We start from the raw sequence: 18,529 nt of genomic DNA on the forward strand, positions 1-18,529 counted from the left end.
AGACAGAGTCTTGTTCTGTCGTCCAGGCTGGAGTGTAGTGGCACGATCTCAGCTCTTTGCACCCTCCGCCTCCAGGGTTCAAGCAATTCTCCTGCCTCAGCCTCCTGAGTACCTGACTACAGGTGTGTGCCACCACACCCAGCTCATTTTTTGTGTCTTTAGTAGAGACAGGGTTTCACTGTATTAGCCAGGATGGCCTCGATCTCCTGACCTCGTGATCCACCTGCCTCGGCCTCCCAAAGGGCTGGGATTACAGGCGTGAGCACCGCACAAGGCCAGCAATACATTTCTGTTGTTTAGAAGCCACACGGTTTACGGTAGTATGAATTGTTACAGCTGCCTGAGTAGACTATGAGAGTCCACCCTGTCTCACTTCCTAAATTGACTTTGGTTTCACCTTATTTTATGTCCTTGGAAGCGCTAGAAAAGTGCATATCCCAAGGGCAAAGATTTGCAGCCTGCCTGTCCTTGGTCTGCAGTCTTTCTTCTTACAAAGAAGCCCCAGAGGGCCAAGAAGAAGATGGAAAGAAGGAATGAGTCAGTCATCCAAGAAGTCTTTATTTTCCCACTTGGTTACTGTTTTGGAGCTTGTACCCTCTGAGTTCTGAGATGGAGTTGGGGGGGCAGTGCCAGGGAAGGCCTGTGGGGCTGTGCAGTTGCTTCCCTCTGGGCTGGCTCTGAGCCCAGGGCAGGATCAGGCACTTGAGAGCCCCCCACCGAGCCTCATTGGCATAGACAGTTGTGCCTCTCACAGGGCTCAGGGGAGGTGGAGGTGTGGGCAAGTCCATCCCCAGGGCTGTAAGGAAGGAGCAGCTCCTCCACAAGGCCAAGCAGAAGCATTAGGGAAATCATCCTCAGTTTTAGCACTGCGTGTTCTTTAGGAGAGAAGTCCTGAGTGAGGAGGCCCAGCTGTTCTCCAGATCTAGCTCCTCGGGGGTTTCCACAGAGAACTGGTATCAAGGCAGCTCTCAGGGGCGGCATGCCTGGTGATGCGGCATCTTACCTTCATCCCCATCTCAGAATGGGCAGCCAGTCTCAGATGCAAGAAGGACGAATCCTGAGGCGTGGCGTTCAGTCCTTAGTTAGACCTGAGGTCCCCTGGAAATTGTGTTGATGCTGAGATGGATGAGGGGCGCTTGTTCTCTGGGGTAGACAGTGAGGAGTCCCAGTTCAGCCGAGCCTCCATGTCTGCATGGATGGTTATGACCCTGATTGTCTTTGGAAACAGCCAAGCTCTCCAGGTGTACTCAGCAAATGCAGAGTATAGGGGGTCATGACGGGGTTGGTTATCTAAAATCAGACTGAGCACTTTGCCTTCTCTTCTCTACTTGCCTCTTTCTTTTGTCTTCCTGCATACTACAGGGTATTATTTGAGCCATGGAAGCAAAACAGAGACTGCTCAGCCTCCCTAAGAGTAGTTGGTGGGAGTGGCCAGCAACCATGGAGGCAGGAGCAGCCCCTCTTTGCCTCTGAGTAGTCCCCACATGTTCCCTCTTCCTGAGATTTCAACTGCCAGGCCTGGTCACCTCTGTAGCCTACTCTTAGGACACATGAGTGGAGGCAAGGGTAACCAGAGTCCTTGTTCTTTCTTTTGACTGGAGTTGTCCGGCCCTTCCGATGTGTGGTCAGGGAGCAGAGTCACTGCTAAGATGTTGAGACTTGGAGATCAGGACCAGACTTTTCCCCATTCTTGCATCTGGCCTGTGCTTGGGCAGGGCCTTGGGTGAAGGATGATCTTGGAATCACCCTTTTGTCAGCCCCAGGAAGGAGTGACTGGAGTGGCTTCTAGAAACTTCTCTCATTGCTTTTCCCTCATGGCAGCTAAGCACTTAATGTTCATGTTATAGAAGAGGAAACAAGCTCACAAAGAGTGTCTTAGAGAAGACCAGGACACCTGGGCTTCTTTCTTTGTCTGTCACAAATGCCAACTCCTGTCTTTAAGTTCCGAGAGACATTGGAGGTTCCCCTTACTGTCCATCTGGGGCCAACAGAGGAAGCAGAGGAGTGGCCAGTGGTGAAGACCTGGAATCCAGCCCCTTGTCCTTACTGATGCTGCTTCCTGTGACTGCAAGCACCACTAAGGAGGCACTCCTTCCCCACACCCACCCAAGGGGTACCCCCAGATCACTCGACCCACTTTCCCCAGACCCACCTTCCCAGGCTTGAGGGAGGTGGGCACCTGGGCTGTTGGAGGGTGGCAGGGGTCAGGGGCTGGGTTCCTCTGGAAGCTGGCCTGCATACAGGGCCAAAGTGTGGTGCAGGAACTGGTACTGCTCTGCCGTCTGGATCATCCCCCCTCTGCAAGGAAAACACACAGACCATGAGTGAAGGAGGGTCAGGGTGCTGGCTGAATGGCTCCAGTCAAACATCCTTGTGGTCCTACTGGAAAAGTCCTGACTTTCTCAAAGAATATGCCAACTCCTTTGCCTATGTTAATCTTTTCTTTTTCTTTCTTTCTTTTTTTTTTTGTGAGACAGTCTCACTCTGATACCCAGGCTGGAGAGTAGTGGTATGATCTTGGCTCACTGCAGCCTCTGCCTCCTGGGTTCAAGTGGTTCTCCTGCCTCAATCTCCTGAGTAGCTAGGACTGTAGGTGCCTGCCACCATGCCCAGCTAATTTTTGTATTTTTAGTAGAAACGGGGTTTCACCATGTTGCCCAGGGTGGTCTTGAACTCCTGACCTCAAGTGATTGGCCCATCTTGGCTTCCCAAAGTGCTAGAATTACAGATACGAGCCACCATGCCCCACCACCTATATTCATCTTTTCTACTTGCTACTCCTCCTTGGTGACCCTCAGATTTGCTGTGAAAGAAGTCCTCTGCCCCTTACACGTGCTAAGGGGTGATGCCCTGTGTTGACACTTGGTCTTCCTTGATTCACTCAGCTCCTGGGACAAAACCAGACCTCTGAAGCCTTGAGTCGGGCCAGGAATACTCCTGAGCCTCAAGTTTCCTTCTTTCTAATAATCTTAAAAGTAAAAATAATGATTCCATACATTTGTATAATAGTTCCCATTTCCAAAACCCTTTCATATAAGTTAACTCCTTTCTTACAACAGTTTTCTGCAGGAAGGAGCCATTATCTCTCTCTAGATAAAGAAGTGGGGGCTGGGCACAGTGACTTAAGCCTGTAATCCCAGTACTTTGCGAAGCCAAGGGGGCATTGTTGAGCCCAGGAGGTCGAGACTAGTCTGGGCAACATAGTGAGACCCCATCTCTATTATTAAAAAAAGAAGAAAGAAAGGAAAAAAAAGAAATGGGAGCTCAGAGAAATCTAGTGACATCTCAGTGAGACAGAAGTTGGAATCTGAACACTGGCTCTGCCTCAACCCAGTGAGCTTCTTTGCACTGCTTGTTGTTGCTTCATATCATGTTTAATTCCAGGCCTCCAAGCCAATTTTCCAGATAGATATTCTTTTTTTTTCTTTTGAGACAGAGTCTCGCTCTGTCGCCCAGGCTGGAGTGCAATGGCACAATCTCGGCTCACTGCAACTTCCACCTCCTAGGTTCAAGCAACTGTCCTGCCTCAGCCTCCTGAGTATCTGGGATTACAAGGGCCCACACACCAGGTCTGGCTAATTTTTGTATTTTTAGTACAAACAGGGTTTTACCATGTTGGCGAGGCTGGTCTCGAACTCCTGACCTCAGGTGATCCACCCACCTCAGCCTGCCAATGTGCTGGGATTACAGATGCGAGCCACCGCGCCCGGCCATCCAGATAGATATTTTTTGCTGGTTGTTAGTTGCAAAACAAACAGTGCTAAGCAGAAAGAGTTTCTTCCTTTCTTGCAGGAGTGCTTGATGGTGATGGGCCTATCAGGGCTCTGGGGCCCAGAGGCACTGATGCCCCCCATTAACGTTGTTGGCCTTGTTTACACCCACAGACCCACCTGTCTAGCCGCAGTTGGCACACAATGCCCAGAATGTCCACTTCCCCTCGGGCCTTCAGCTGTTGACAGCCAATTCGCGTGGCGATGAAGCAGCCTGTCCGGCCAATCCCTGCACTGAAGATAGCCAGGGAGGGGACAGGGAGGTCATGGGAGACCAGGGAATATAAGAGCCAGGCCCCAAACCATGGAGAAAGAAATGGGACCTGCGGGTGCTATATTTTGGGGATAGGGCTCTGGAGATGGGGGCAGGTAGCAGTACTCCGGATTCCAGTCCCCTTGGGGACCCTGCTGGAGGCAGGTTATAACTGGCACGGGAGGAGTTTACATTTCTTACCAGCCTCACTGTAAGCCTGTTACAGGCCACCTTCTGGTCCCTGTGGACGTTTTGATGATCTCCCCTCTGCTAAGCATCTACAGCAGTTTCCAACAGACAGTTCCCCACTTGTGTGCGTGCTGACCCTTGAGCCCTCCTTATCTAACCTGGACTTCCTCTCAGCTCAGACTCATCTTCCACACAGCCCATACCCGGCCCCTCTGTTTCCCACCTCGGCGCCCTCCCACAGTCTTCTCTCCGCTCTGCTCTGCTTGCTCCATCGTGCCCTCTGTTTATTTCAAAACTCCCCAGGCCTCCTGTTCCTCTTGCGTGAGCCTCTAATGACCTCCCTGCACATGTCCCATTGCTACCTGTGGGTGGGCTGGGAAGGCCCTATGTCATGCTTTTTGCCTCTGTGCTCTGTTTTATTTAGGATATGCACTCCCAAATGGTCTCTTTCTTTAGTCTTATCCCCTACGATACCCTCTCACTCCAGCCCAATCCATTTTTCACTCTATAGCCAAAGTGTTATTTTATAACCAAGTGTCTTAGCCAGTCCTACAAGGCCCCTCATCATCTGACCTTCACTGGCCTTCCAAACCTATCTCTCATCATTACCCCACACATAACCTCTGGGCCCAGCCTGTAACCCTGCTCCTAGCAGTGTATCCATTTTCACATTTCTTCTCTGGGCCTTAGTTAGCATATGCTGTTCCACCTGCCTGGAACGTGTTCCCTTCCCTCTCTTCGCTTGGCTAATTCACCTTTCAGGTCTTAGCTTGGCTTAGATGGCCTTTCTCTTGGAAAACCTTCTCTGGTCAAAGTCTGGCTTAGGAGACTTGGTTCTATGCTCCCCATCATATCCCCATCACAGCTGTCATCACATTGTGTGATATTTAATAGTTTTTTTTTTTTTTTCAGACAGAGTTTCGCTCTTGTTGCCCAGGCTGGAATGCAATGGCGTGATCTCAGCTCACCGCAACCTCCACCTCCCAGGTTCAAGTGATTCTCCTGCCTCAGCCTCACCATGCCCAGCTAATTTTGTACTTTTAGTACAGACAGGGTTTCTCCCTGTTGGTTAGGCTGGTATCGAACTTCTGACCTCAGGTGATCCGCCCGCCTTGGCCTCCCAAAGTGCTGGGATTACAGGCCCGGCTGATATTTAATTGTGTAATCTGCCTTCTTTGTTTGTTTTTGTTAGTTTGTTTGTTTGAGATGGAGTCTTGCTCTGTTGCCCAGGCTGGAGTGCAGTGGTGCAGTCTCAGCTCACTGCAACTTCCACTTCCCAGGTTCAAGCAATTCTCCTACCTCAGCCTCCCATGTAGCTGGGATTACAGGCATGCGCTACTTTTTGTATTTTTAGTAGAGATGGGGTTTCACCATGTTGGCCAGGCTGGTCTCGAACTCCTGACCTCAAGTGATTCTCCCGTCTCAGCCTCCCAAAGTGCTGGGATTAGAGGCATGAGCCACTGTGCCTGGCCTAATCTGCCTCCTTTCTCACGAGACTGTAAACCTGTCTGGGAAGAAACCAAACTGCTTTGTTCACAGCTGTCTCCTTAGCATCTAACACTGTGCCTGACAATAATAAGTTTTCTTTTTCTGAGATGGAGTCTTGCTCTGTCACCCTGGCTGGAGTGCAGTGGTGTGATCTCAGCTCACTGCAACATCTGCCTCCAGTGTTCGTGCAATTCTATTGCCTCAGTCTCCCAAGAAACTGGGATTATAAGCATGTACAACCACGCCCGGCTAATTTTTGTATTTTTTAGTAGAGACAGGTTTTCACCATGTTGGCCAGGCTGGTCTCAAACTCCTGACCTCAAGTGATCTGCCCATCTTGGCCTCCCAAGGTGCTGGGATTACAGGTGTGAACCACCGTGCCTGGCCAATAATAGGGTTTTCAATACATATTTGTTGAATGAGTAAATGAGTTCCCCAACAGTTGGAATCCTGTTTATGTCCTCCTGCAGCTGACTGGGACCTTCCTGATGTTCTGTCCCCTCTGTGGATGGGGCCTGGGTGTCCAGCCCAGATGTCTGGGTTCTGCATGAAGGAGGTGAAAAGAACAGAGCCCTTGCTGAATGGCCTTGTGAGTCATGTCCAAGTAAGGACTAGGCTTGCCTGATGCTCTTCTGCTCAGACCCTTCCCCAGGAGAGACCCAGGGGGCAGGGGAGGGGAGCGCAGTCCACAGGCTGCAGTGAAGGGAGGGCCACGCACCTGCAGTGGACTACGATGGGCCCGGGGCGGGCAGCTGTCTCCGGGCTCTCCTCCACCTCTGCCACTAGGCGCAGCAGGGGCCCAGCTGATTCTGGTGTCTGGTGGTCGGGCCAGGCTGAGAAGAGGATGTGCTTTACTGACCGGCGCTCTTCCCGGCACTGGGTTGGAGACAAGGCATGAGGACCAAGGTCAGGGTGGAGGGCACTGTCTGCCTTCTTCTCTGGTGCCTGAGGAGGGCAAGGGCTGGAATTACCCTGTGGGGGGTCATCTACTCAAAGCAAGCTAGGTTGCAATTTTCATGCTCATCATTCTCCACTGCTTCCCCCTCCAAAATGCTGGGAAGGAGCATTGTCCTGGGAGAGGGGAGAGACCCAAATTCAAGTCCTGGCTCTGCTTCCCATAAGCACATGACTTTGGGCAAGTCCCTTGATCTCATTTTCTTCACCTGGAAAATGGGGACAGTGATATCTTACGGGTTTACTTGCTAGGATATTTGGAGGAGAATGAGTTGACAGAGGAATGCTTTCAAAAATATAAAACACCGTAAAATAATAGAAGGCATTTAAAAAGCCCTTATGTACATGTTATTCCACATCTCTTTCTTTCTTCTTTTTTTTTGTTTGTCTTTTTGAGACACAGTCTCACTCCATCACCCAGGCTGGAGTGCAGTGGCACAATCTCGGCTCACTACAACCTCTGCCTCCTGGATTCAAGTGATTCTCCTGTCTTAGCCTCCCAAGTAGCTGTAATTTTTAGTAGAGACGAGGTTTCACCATGTTGGCCAGGCTGGTCTGGAACTCCTGACCTCAAGAGGACTCCACCCACGTCAGCTTCCCAAAGTGCTGGGATTACAGGCATGAGCCGCCACACCTGGCCTTCCACATCTCCTTTAACCTCCTCTCCTTCCCTTGGCCCGGCTCCTGGATCCTGACTGTCCTCACCTGACCATTCACACAGACAGGTAGGTACTTCCTGGTAGTCCTATTCAGCTTTTTGGCTCTGCCCTATTAGACTAGAGGCTGAGGACAGTGCTCAAGTTTCTCTTTCTTCTATAGATGTGGATTTATTTTTTTATTTTATTTTATTTTTTTTGAGACGGAGTCTCGCTCTGTCGCCCAGGCTGGAGTGCAGTGGCGCAATCTCGGCTCACTGCAAGCTCTGCCTCCCGGGTTTACGCCATTCTCCTGCCTCAGCCTCCCGAGCAGCTGGGACTACAGGCGCCCGCCATCTCGCCTGGCTAGTTTTTTTTATATTTTTTAGTAGAGACGGGGTTTCACCGTGTAGGCCAGGATGGTCTCGATCTCCTGACCTGGTGATCCACCCGTTTCGGCCTCCCAAAGTGCTGGGATTACAGGCTTGAGCCACCACGCCCGGCCTAGATGTGGATTTAAGATGGTTTAGATGAGCAAACCCTTGGCTCCTAGTGAAGAGCCGGCCTGAGTTCCAGAGATGCTGTGGGCAGCCCAACTTCCCACTGGGCCTGGCCCCTGGGGTGGTACCTGGATGGTGAGCTGCCGCACAGTGTATTCTGGGCACTGTTTCATGTCCTGGATGCGAATCTGGAAGGGTCCATAGGTTTCCTCTTCTGTGGGCCAGTAGTGGACACATTTCTAGGAGGGAGGGAGCTGGGAGTCAGAAGAGGGTCAGCTGGAGCAGGTGACAGGGCAGCAAAGAGGGGCTGGTATCTCCTCCCCATCTTCCACCCCTACTGGATGGAAGGTCAGCAACAGGGAGCCTGGCTCTTCTGAGCTTGACACCTGCAAGCAGAGTGCTCACCCTATCCTATATTTTGGCCATGGACAGCCTCCCAGGGGTATATCTCAGGGAACTTTCTGAGAGGTATGAGCTGGGGCTGGCTCCCAGGGAAACCTCTGGTCCTGAGCTGCCCTGTGTGGGGAGTAGGGGGTGGGGCGGGCATAGCACTTTCTGGGTTCATCGTGAACGTGGCTCTGCCTCCTACCTCCTTGCCCTCTCGGAGCTGAGTGAGCATGACAATGAGGGACACTTCCTCTTGCCACACCATCTCCCAGAAGTCCGACACAGTGTTGGGCATGGGGCCCTGAGTGGCAATGTAGACCTTCTCCTTCCCGTCATAGCCCTGGAAGGTGGAAGCACAGGGGAAGGGGTAGGGAGCAGTGAGAGCAGAGCTCTGGGGTGATCCTGGATGCCTCAGGTGCTGGGGTCAGCCTAAAGCTGTGAACCACAGGTGTAGACACACACGTGCATGAACACGCACACTCAGAAGCCACACGGTGGAAAGGATATGGGTTCTGGAGTGAGGATCAGAGCCCTGTTCTGCTGTTTCCTGGCTGTGCCACTATAAGCCAGTTACCTAACCTCCGTAAGCCTCAGTTGTATCATCTGTAAATTGGGCATAATAATATCTATCTTGTAGGAATGTAGAGTGGATTAAATTCAGTAAGATATATTGAGAGTCTAGTCAATAGCAAGTGCTCTATAAATGTTTATTCTCTTCCTCCCCTGCTGCTTTCTTCTAGCACAAAATACCTAAACAGTGTTTAGTATTTGTTCAGTGACAGTTTCACACTTACATGTTACTTTTCTATAAAAGTAGTAGCAAAATGTAGCACAGTCTCCCTAACCTGATTTTCTCACCTTCAGGACCCTCAGCTTCCTGCTCCTCAAGATGATGGTGGAATCAGGACTGCAGCAGTTGATCTGGTATTGGCCCGCAAATGGAAGATCGTGTTTCCCCATGGCTTCCCTAGCTAAGAGCTTTTCGCCTCCCTGCACCCCTGACTGATGCCTTACCCACACTGAGTCACTAGAGAGTGCTGCTTTTACATCGCCTTAGGGTCCACAGCAGCGAGAAGCTGGCATGGAGCACCCACCTGGCCTGGAGCTTCCTATAGCTTGACATCAATCAACTGTCTTCACATAAGAGGGGCTACTTGAGGATCAGTTAAGGTAAGTTGTGGGGGAGGTCCCATTACTGTTGGCATCACCCATGCAGTTCTCGGGAGCTGCGAGCTCTCAAGGAGCTGGAGATTGGGTTCAACAACACTAACTTCCTGCTAAGTTTAGGGGGTGACATGGGAGGGCTGATAGTGGAGGTTAGGGAGACTCGGTGGTCTCTCCAGATATCTTTCAACATCTGCTCCGGTTTTTAGGTTGGTGCCTTAGGGCACGTTCAGGGCCAGCCCAGCTTGGGAGGGCTATGACAGCAGTGAGCTGGAGCTGGGAGGGCAGGAAATGCAGGCACCTGATCCACCAGTCACAGCTGGAAGATGTTCTCAGATGTCTGAGAATTCCCCCATTCCCCACCCACCACTGCAGCCAGGCCACTCACTCGGATGTAGTTGGCATTGATGTAATCTCCGTCCTCCTGGCTCTGTGCCCGGCCTAGACAGACACGGCTCTGGGGATCTAGGAAATAAAAATCAGCAGAGGTCAGAGGTCAGAAGGTGACCAACTGTGATCCAGCAGGATCAGAAAGAAGAGACTTCCTGTGCTCATCACAGTCCCAGCACCTTGTGTATAGCAGGTGGCCTTATCCCCACTGAAGTTGTTGTTGTTGTTATTTTTAGAGACAGGGTCTCACTCTGTTGCCCAGGCTGGAGTGCAGTGGTGTGATCATAGCTCACTGTAACCTCTAACTCCTGGGCTCAAGTGATACTTCTGTCTCAGCCTTCCACATAGCTGGGACTACAGGCACATGCCACACCACACCTGGCTCATTTATTTATTTATTTATTTATTTATGTTTTTTGTAGAGACAGGGTTTCACTTTGTTGCCCAAGCTGGTCTTGAATTTCTAGCTTCAAGCAATTCTCCCACCTTAACCTCCCAAAGTGCTGAGATTACAGGTGTGAGCCACCATGTCTGGCCCCTGTGAAGAATTTTATACGCAGATGTAGGGAGCTATATAATGTTTTTGAGCAGGACAGTGACATGATCAAAGCAATAGTTTGGGAAGGTTAACTGAGTGGTGCTGTATAGGATGGACTAGAGAAGAAAGGGAGCAGAACAGCAGAGACCAAATGGGAAGATATAATATTAGATATAATATTCTAATATATATAGAATTCTATCCTTGAGATCAGTGCGGGTTTAGAATAAGATTATGCCAGTAGGAATGGAAAAAGAGATGTAGAGGAAGAAGAATTTGTTTTCTAATGGTGAATATGGGATTCAGATGAGCAACTTGCTGGATACCACACAGCCGTGAAGTGGAACTAGGACTCAGATTCCACTCAGCCATGAGGCATTTGGCCTCTGCCTCTAAGGGGGAAGGATTTCTCTAAAGGAAACCCAAACATGGATGAAGAAGCTGGCTTGTGAGGAAAGGAGAAGAGACTCTAAGAGACTCTTGCTCTGCTCATGCCAGCCTGGTCAGGGACAGAGGGTACCCTGGGGACCAGGGGAATCTCAGGCAAAGGAATTTTTCCCTTTTCTGGTGGCTGCAGGGCTGATTAGAATTAGGCCAAGAACAAGGGCTACTCCTCCCCCTGGCCTGGAATAGCGCTAATAGCCCCTTGATCCACCCATGCAGGCAGAGGGCACTCCAGGAGAGTTAGCAGGAGACAGGGCCCATGTGCTCACTGAGCTAAAGCCTCAAGCTGGGAGTAGCTTCCCTATAGGGAGAGCAGGGGAGGGAGGGAGAGGCTCCGGGGCCTCATGCCTGCCTCTGAAAAATAGAAGGTGCTTGTCCTGGGTCTGTCAGCTTGCAGGGTCACCCCCTCCTAGCTCAGTGTCCTCCATCCCCTCCGCCACTGCTCTCTTGCTGGCCGTTGCCCTGTCTCCATCTGACTTTCTCAAAGCCCTCTCTCTGGGAGCCCTCCTGGTGGTGCTTCCTCCACCACAAGCCTTGGCTGGGCACTTCCCAAGCGAGAGGAAGACAAGGAAAAGGGCTTCGTACAAGTAGCTAAGCTGAATATCTTAGGTAACATCTTCAACTTATCTGTGCCTTAATTTCCTTATTTGTAAAATGATCATCATAATATCACAGTACAAACTTCATGGGATTCTTGTGAGAAATGAGTGAATATAAAAGATTGAAACTGGATGCAGTGGCTCACGCCTGTAATCCTAGCACTTTGGGAGGCTGAGGCGGGTGGATCACCTGATGTCAGGAGTTCAGGACCAGCCTGACGAAAATGGAGAAACCCCATCTCTACTAAAAATACAAAATTAGCCGGGCGTGGAGGCGCATGCCTGTAGTCCCAGCTACTTGGGAGGCTGAGGCAGGAAAATCGCTTGAACCGGGGAAGCGGAGGTTGCAGTGAGCCGAGATTGCGCCATTGCACTCCAGCCTGGGCGACAAGAGCTAAAACTCCATCTTAAAAAAAAAAAAAGGTTTGAGAGCAGGGCCCGGCCCAGGGTACATATCTGCAAACATTATTATTGCTGCTGTTGTGATTCTTGCTGCTGCTTCCCCCTTTCTCTGCTGAGAGATGTGCCAAGCAAGGTTGTCCTTGCCTGGCTGAAACTGTGTACTTTGTCCTGTGAAGTTCTCTAGCCCCCGGGACTGTACCCAACTCCCTCCATCCCAGCTGCAGTTCTTACTTGGCAAGATGGTCTTGTATCGGTCCTTGGAGGCGTGGCCAGGGATGTCCAGGTCTTCAGGGCTGACAAAGTTTGAAGGGATCTTCTGGCAGGGGGAGGAAATGGGTGAGCAGCTGACTCCTAGCCTCCTTTTCTCTACTTCTACCTTTTTCTAGAACAGCTGGACTCCGGCCATTCCTTCTTGACATTAGTATGTAGGCCTAGAGGGGGTGGGGGCAGAAGGGGAAGCCTGGGGGCAGCCCCCTCCCTCAGCCCTGACGTTCTCTTTCCTAAGGGGCCCAAAGAGGAGACATGCCCACGGTGCCCGTGATAGAATGGTTCCAGCTGGCTGCCTCTGATACAGAGGGCAGAGCGATTCGGAGGGGACCCCAATTTCTTACCAAGAATTCGTCTTCCAGCTGCTTGGGGCTGGGTGGCTGGTGCTGAAGGGCCCAGCGGGTAAGAGGGTGGCCAGCAGTGCGCAGGAAGTGTAGGGTGACCTCCCGGGGTGTGTTCACGGAGCAGATGGGTTCTACAGCCCCCAGGGACCGAACGTCCAGCATCAGAGCCACATTGGAGCCCCGCCTGCAGGTACAGCCCCCCACTGCCTAGTGAGCACCCAATCATATTTGCTTTCCTTTTCTTTTATCTTTTAGAGATAGGGTCTCTCTCTGTTGCCCAGGCTGGAGATAGGGTCTCTCTCTGTTGCCCAGGCTGGAGTGTGATGGCACAATGGTGGCTCACAGCAGCCTCAAACTCCTGGGCTGAAGCGATCCTCCCACCTCAGCTTCCAGAGTAGCTGGGACCACAGGCTACCACACCTGGCTAATTTAATTTTTTTTTTTTTTTTTTTTTTTTTTTTGGAGAGACAGGGTCTTGCTCTGTTGCTCAGGCTGGTTTTGAACTCAAGTGATCCTCCTGCCTTGGCTTCCCAAAGTGCTGGGATTATAGGCATGAGCCACTGTGCCTGACCGTATTTGCTTTTCTTACAAGTATTACTGTTATGAGGCACCTTTGAGGGGACCGCTCTTTGTCTTTCCTTTAACCTGGAGGCCCAGTAAATTTAGGGTTCGGGCCCCTGCTGTATGCTCTCCTTTTTTTTTTTTTTTGAGAGAGGAGGTCTCACTATATTGCCTAGGCTGGTCTCTAATTCCTGGACTCAAGAGATCCTCTCACCTCAGCCTCCCAAAGTGCTGGAATTTGGGGCATGAGCTACCATGCCCGGCTCAGCCCTCTCCCTTTGTCAGCCAGAACAGGGCAGCCTTGAACTCAACTGCTCCTTCCAGCTGCCTGCCTCTTCCCACTCCCAGCCAGGCCCTGTGGCTCTAACATGCATCCAGCACCAAGAACGCTGCTGGCCTTGCCTGGAATTTAGGGAGCAGGCTCAGGGTTGATATGAAACTCTGTGCTCCAGACATGCAAAAGACATGCAAATGAGCACTACTGGTTTCCTTTCCAAATAGGAGTCAACAACTGAGGGCCCTCTGGACCCTGCTGTCAGAGCTGGAGGGGCAGATGGAGGGAAGGGAGGAGCGGAATGGGGACGCAGGGCTGGGAAGACCCCTCTCCCAGGGAAGATCTCACCTCTCCTGCAGCCGTACATGCTTCTTGGCTGGCGTTTTGGCAGGCGGAGGCTGGGTCATGGCTGCCCCCAAAGACAAGGTCAGCGGCTGTGCTCTGGAGCGCCCCCCACAGGCCTGGACCATGCTGGGGTGGGGTGCTAGGCCCAGGGGAGGCTCATTCAGCCATGAGGTCTGCCTGAAAGACAGGGCCCTCTGCTGCTATTCTCTGGCCTGCCTGATTGGCCAGAAGGAGGCTCCCACGGTAGGCCGGCTTTGCGCTCTATTTTCACTGGGGCGTCTTCTGCTTCCCAAGAGGTAGCCTCATTTTCACTGAGGGAAGGACAGGATCTATTTGGCGGGACCCAGGGCAGAAGGCAGTCTGGGGTCAGAGTAACGGCAAGATAAAGGGTAGAGATTGTGGATGAAGATAGGAAAGAATCCAGAAGGAGGAAAAGAGAGAGGGGAGAGAGGCCACACACCAGAGTACACAGGGCTCTGAGCGGGTCCAAGTGGGAGAAGGCAAGGGAGGAAACAGAAAACATGTGTTCTCTAGGACAGAAGGGAGAAAGCGTGCAGAAGCCATCTCTGAGCTAACCAGTGGGCCTTCTCCTGAACAGAGAATGGAGGCCTCCAGCAGTGTTGGAGCTGATTGGGCAGCCAAGCAGGCGGGCTCCTGGACCCCTGCAGGGTCCTCTCCTAACTGCTGCTGTTCCACTCCCAAGTCCATTTCTGGCTTCTGGGGTCTCTGTCCAGGGAGGTAGGCTGGAGGTGTTTCCTTCCTCCTCCTGCCCATCCCCCGTCTCCCGCCTCTGTAACCGTCACAGGAAATGGCCTCACCAAGCCCTTGAGCGACAGCGCATGGTGAGGCGACAGCTGGGGGCAAGACAGGGGGCATGGAGGTGGTGGGACCATCTCCTCTTGGGGGCAGTCCCTATCTCCCAGAGCCAGGGTCACAGTGGGCGAGGTGGCGGGGCTGTTGAGTCACCAAGGCGGCAGGGATGGAGGTGAGGGGACAGAGTGGGCCCGGCACAGGTGTGGGTGGTAGAGCAAGGGTCTCTGGCAGCAGAAAGGGTTCCTTCAGCCTTTGCTCTCCTTGCAGCTCCCTGTGGTTTCCCTGCTCACCCCCATCTTGGGGACAGCAGGTCTGTGAGCACCCATTCCCCAGCCAGGCATTGGAGCGCCCCACTCGCCCTCCCGCACTCCCTCCTGGAGATGCCCTCTTATATCCCTGGAGTTCGCACCCCCCAGGGCCACAGGACTCCCAGTCCCCGCTTCAGATACTTACTGAAGCAGCTGTGGCCCCCAGGCTGCCTCTTGCCAGCTGTCTGTCTGTCTGTCGGTCTGTCTTTGAGGGCTGAGAAGTCTCCAGGAAGCCAGCTTCCTCCCTCCGCCCCTCCTTGCTGCCACCCACGCACACCCCAGCTGCATTCTGCCCTCCTGTGCCTGCTGCCGCTGCCACCAGGGGTCGGCTGCCTCCCGCCTGTGCCCTTCTGGGGCCCAAGGCCCTGTTTCCTGGGAATGGGTGAGGGGCCAGGCCTTCCCGACCATCCTGCTTTCCCCAGCTTCCAGACCCTCTCCCCTCCTGCTGTGTTTCTCCTCTGGGTCTTTGTCACATCCAGCCACTGCCTACTTGCTGGGCACAGCTCGCCTGACCCCCAGCTCTGTGCTGTCCCACAAAGAACCCAAGGCTCTCCTGCTCAACCTGACCTTGGCCGGAGGCTTATTTCTGCTTCACTGCTTCTGCCTCACAGTCCTCTCCCTCAAAGCCCTTCCTGCTTCAAGCCTTGGGAATTCATGGCCAAGCACAGACCACATCTTCCCAGAGCAGATGTGGCACAGACTCGGGGTGGGGAAAAAGAGGAGGCAAGAATCCATGCCTCACAATGTGAAGGAAAGGCCTGGGGCCAGGCCAAAAAGGTCGTCTCCACGCCCTGTGCCATGGCCCAGCTCTCCACAGCCCGCGGCCTGAGTGTAGGCCAGCCCAGCAGGAAACAGATAGCAGAGTCCACTTGTGGGAGGGAGTCTGAGGGGCTTCCCCTGGGCCCCCAGCCCTCTGCAGGCCTCCTCCCAGAGCCCTGACATCTACTTAGAAGACTTACAGACAGTGGACAGTCTGGCCCTCACACCAGGGGACTCCCATGTTCTCTTCGCTGCTGGGGTGCCTGGATGCCTGGGACCTGAAGGGTGGCCCCCAAGTCCAAGACTCCTCTGCCTACTGCCCCTGCCTGGCCTTGGCAGGCTCCTTGCGGGCCAGCAGCCCAGCCGGTTCATGCTTGCTGCAGGCCTCCTTTTACCTTGTAACATTTCAAACGCCCTTCCCTTCCCGGCCCCCAACACGCGCAATCCACGTCCTCTTTCTTCCTCCCACTTCCCTGATTCAGCTGTCAAACGGTGACAGCAAAAAAGAAATAAGGTACCCTAGGCACAGGGGGTAGGCACGCCGGAGGGGGTGGTCGGGAGGGGGCTGGCCTTCTGCTGGCCCCTTGGGGAGGAGGGTTGAGATGGAGAACAAGAACGGCTCTCAGAGGCTCAGAAGGCCTCCCAGCACCCGCCCTTGCTCTGGGCAGTAGGGACAGGGGCTGGCTCTTTTTTGAGCCCCTCCATGGCCAGCTGATCTTGGCGCCTCCTTCCCTGCAGCCTGCGCTCCTCTCCAGAATGGGTGGGTTTCCCTGAGGAGGAGGCCAATTAGGGCTGGGGAATGGGTTGGCCCCTGTGCTCAGGAGAGAGTGGAGGGGAGCAGGAACCTGGGAATCCCTAACATGCTTGCGGGCAGTGACCTGGAGACTCACCCCCTACAGCAGTCAGTGTTTCCAGTGGTGGGTAGTGGGGGCCCTGGGGACACAGGAGGGGGCAGGTGGGGGTTGGAAAGAGGGCCCGGCTCTGGGCCTGTGCTGATTGTTATCAAGAACAGGAAGCTAGGACACCACAGGGGTGGGAGGAGGAAGCGGCAAAGCCCTCCCCACACAGGTCTGCCTGGTCCCCCCAAGTTTCCAGGGTCTGAGCCCTGTTGGCTGTGAGCCTACCCCTTGCCCCCACAGACCGAGGCTTAGGGCTGTACAGTTGGAAGCTGAGCTTCACAGCAAGGAAGCTGGGAGCCACGAGATGGGGAAGATAGTTGGGGGCAGGTGGGGGTAGTGGCTGAGCATTAGGCAAGACCTCTCAAGGATCCCCCGTTCCCTCTGGGTGGGTGTGGGGTAGAGGGGACAGTCACTCCTTGGCTCCTGCCCACTCCTTCTTCTCCTGTGCTTAGGGATGCCTGGACATCCATGGAGGTGTGTGGCCAGAGCTCATGCGGGCTGAGGGTGCCGACTGCAACCTCAGATGGGAAAAGACATGCGTCGCCGCCCTGCACCACCCCCTCCCCAGCCTGGCCTGGTGACTTGGAACACCCCTTTCTGCCCTCTCTGGAGTGGATTCCGTTCCATCTGGGCTGCTGGGAGGCTCCTGGGAGTGACTCCCTCTCCCCTCCAGAACCTTCCCACCCCTGGGGCCGAAAGGTCCCAGCAGCTGTCAAACTTCCATCACTCGAATTGATTTGTGTTCCTGGGTTGAGATTTAGGTTCTAGCCACCCTCGACTCCAGAGAAGTATAGTAATCGTTGGAAATCAGAAAGATCTGTGCATAATGAGTCTAAACGTAGCTTATTAACTGTGTGACCTTGGGCAAATTGCTGAGTCTCAGTCTCCTCCTCAGCTTCCTTCCTCCACTGGGGGATGATCATAGCACCTTCCTTGTCAGCCCATGGAGTGCTCTGCTCCTGGAGGAGAGGTTGGGAGTCAGTAGCCAGAGGAGCGAGAAGCTGGGAGGAGCTGGCTGGGGAAGTGGGCCTGGGAGCAGCACAGGGTGAGGAGGTCACGGCTGCCAGGTCTCACCTCTCGCCAGCCTCCCTCTTCCTCCTCGTTGCTGACTTTCTCCCCGAAGCAGGGTTGCTGGGGCGCTTCCACCAGAGCACTGAGGAAGTTCAGGAAGGAGTCACTCCCAGGGGTCTCCCAGCATCCTGGGTGGGACAGAGTCCACACCAGGGAGGACAGAGAGGGGTGTCCCAAGCCACCAGGCTAGGCTGGGGAGGGACTGGTGCAGGGCATGACGCATCCTGAGAATCAGCCTGGTCCCATCTGAGGCTGTGGTGGGTGCCCTCAGCCCTCCCAAGCTCTGGCCACACACGTCTTGACTCTCTTGTTTCCCCCTCTAGTGATTCCCAGTTCCAGGGCTATGAGCTGCAGCTCCCTGCCCCAAGTGTCAGAAGCCCCCCGCCCAGGGGAAAGGCGGCCATTACATCTAGAATTCTCAAAAGTCTTTGCTCCTTGCCAGCCCCTAGGGAGTAGGGAGCTCCTTGCTGGGGTGCAGTTGGCTCCCAGAGGCAAAGGCTGCCACCCTCTAATTATCCAAGAGGAGGATCCTGGGGAGAGAGTCAGCTGCTGGGGGCCAGGACTCCTGGGTCCTGCACACTCCACCTGCTCTGCGCTCTTCCTAGCTGCCCTCCTCGGCTCCTCTCTGGAGAAGCACTAGGATCCTGGGTGGCTGCTCCTCCATCCTTCCCGCCCCCAAAATCCTAGGCCAGCCTGAGCCAGCTTGTTCTGCCCCAACTTTACAGGCCCAGGCTTGTTCCTGTTTGTGTGGGGGAGACAGAAACACCGAGAACTGGATCTGGGAGGCCTCATCCCGGAGGAAGCAGGGAGACAGCAGGGGAGATACGGTGAGTGGGGCAGGGAAGTGCTGTTAGGGGTATGGGATGGGTCCGGCCTGACCAGAGTGACAACTGCGCCCCTGTCTCAAAGCTGCACCCCTGTGCCGGGCCAGCTAGGACCTCCTGCTACCTTTTGGGTGAAGGGGAACATCCCATACCCCTTACCCCTGGCTGGGAGGACCAGCAATCCAGCCCTGCTTGGTACTGGGATGCCAGGGCCATCTTGCCAGGAGGTCCAGGAAAGTACCTGGTTTTTTGCCCGTTGCTGGAACTCAGGACCCTGGCAGGAAGGTTTTAGGGTAGAAGAGTCCCTCCCTCTCTCCCAAACCCAGAGCCAGCCAAATGGACATCTATTCT

The 18,529-nt window shown here is 53.7% G+C and overlaps 1 protein-coding gene across 3 annotated transcripts; it reads right to left on the reverse strand.

Annotated features, from left to right (window-relative positions):
• Nucleotides 1–1,589: 1,589 nt before the first annotated feature.
• PTPN7 (protein tyrosine phosphatase, non-receptor type 7) lies at nt 1,590–15,784 on the reverse strand. Of its 3 annotated transcripts, none has more exons than XM_011931759.1 (10): nt 15,585–15,784; nt 13,508–13,681; nt 12,325–12,508; nt 11,945–12,029; nt 9,729–9,805; nt 8,379–8,516; nt 7,918–8,028; nt 6,419–6,576; nt 3,891–4,004; nt 1,590–2,298 (listed from the first exon to the last, which is right to left on the reverse strand). In XM_011931759.1, the coding sequence occupies exons 1-10, from the start codon at nt 15,623–15,625 to the stop codon at nt 2,205–2,207; spliced, it is 1,176 nt and encodes a 391-aa protein (XP_011787149.1). In that variant the 5' UTR covers nt 15,626–15,784; the 3' UTR covers nt 1,590–2,204. The 3 variants fall into 3 exon arrangements, with proteins under 3 accessions (XP_011787149.1, XP_011787148.1, XP_011787150.1); XM_011931758.1 differs by lacking the exon at nt 15,585–15,784 and adding an exon at nt 14,771–15,150; XM_011931760.1 differs by lacking the exon at nt 15,585–15,784 and adding an exon at nt 14,771–14,834 and having other exon boundaries at nt 12,325–12,455.
• Nucleotides 15,785–18,529: the final 2,745 nt, after the last annotated feature.

Source organism: Colobus angolensis, unplaced genomic scaffold (assembly GCF_000951035.1).
Source record: "Colobus angolensis palliatus isolate OR3802 unplaced genomic scaffold, Cang.pa_1.0 Scaffold91, whole genome shotgun sequence".
NCBI lineage: Eukaryota > Metazoa > Chordata > Mammalia > Primates > Cercopithecidae > Colobus > Colobus angolensis.

Coding starts and splice junctions, on each gene's coding strand:
- PTPN7 (XM_011931758.1), bottom strand. CDS start 15,033: ATGGTCGGGAAGGCCTGGCCCCTCACCCATTCCCAGGAAACAGGGCCT. Junction 6,577..7,917: donor TGCGGCAGCTCACCATCCAG/GTACCACCCCAG, acceptor TCTCCAACCCAG/TGCCGGGAAGAGCGCCGGTC. Junction 4,005..6,418: donor CCCATCGTAGTCCACTGCAG/GTGCGTGGCCCT, acceptor GGCTATCTTCAG/TGCAGGGATTGGCCGGACAG.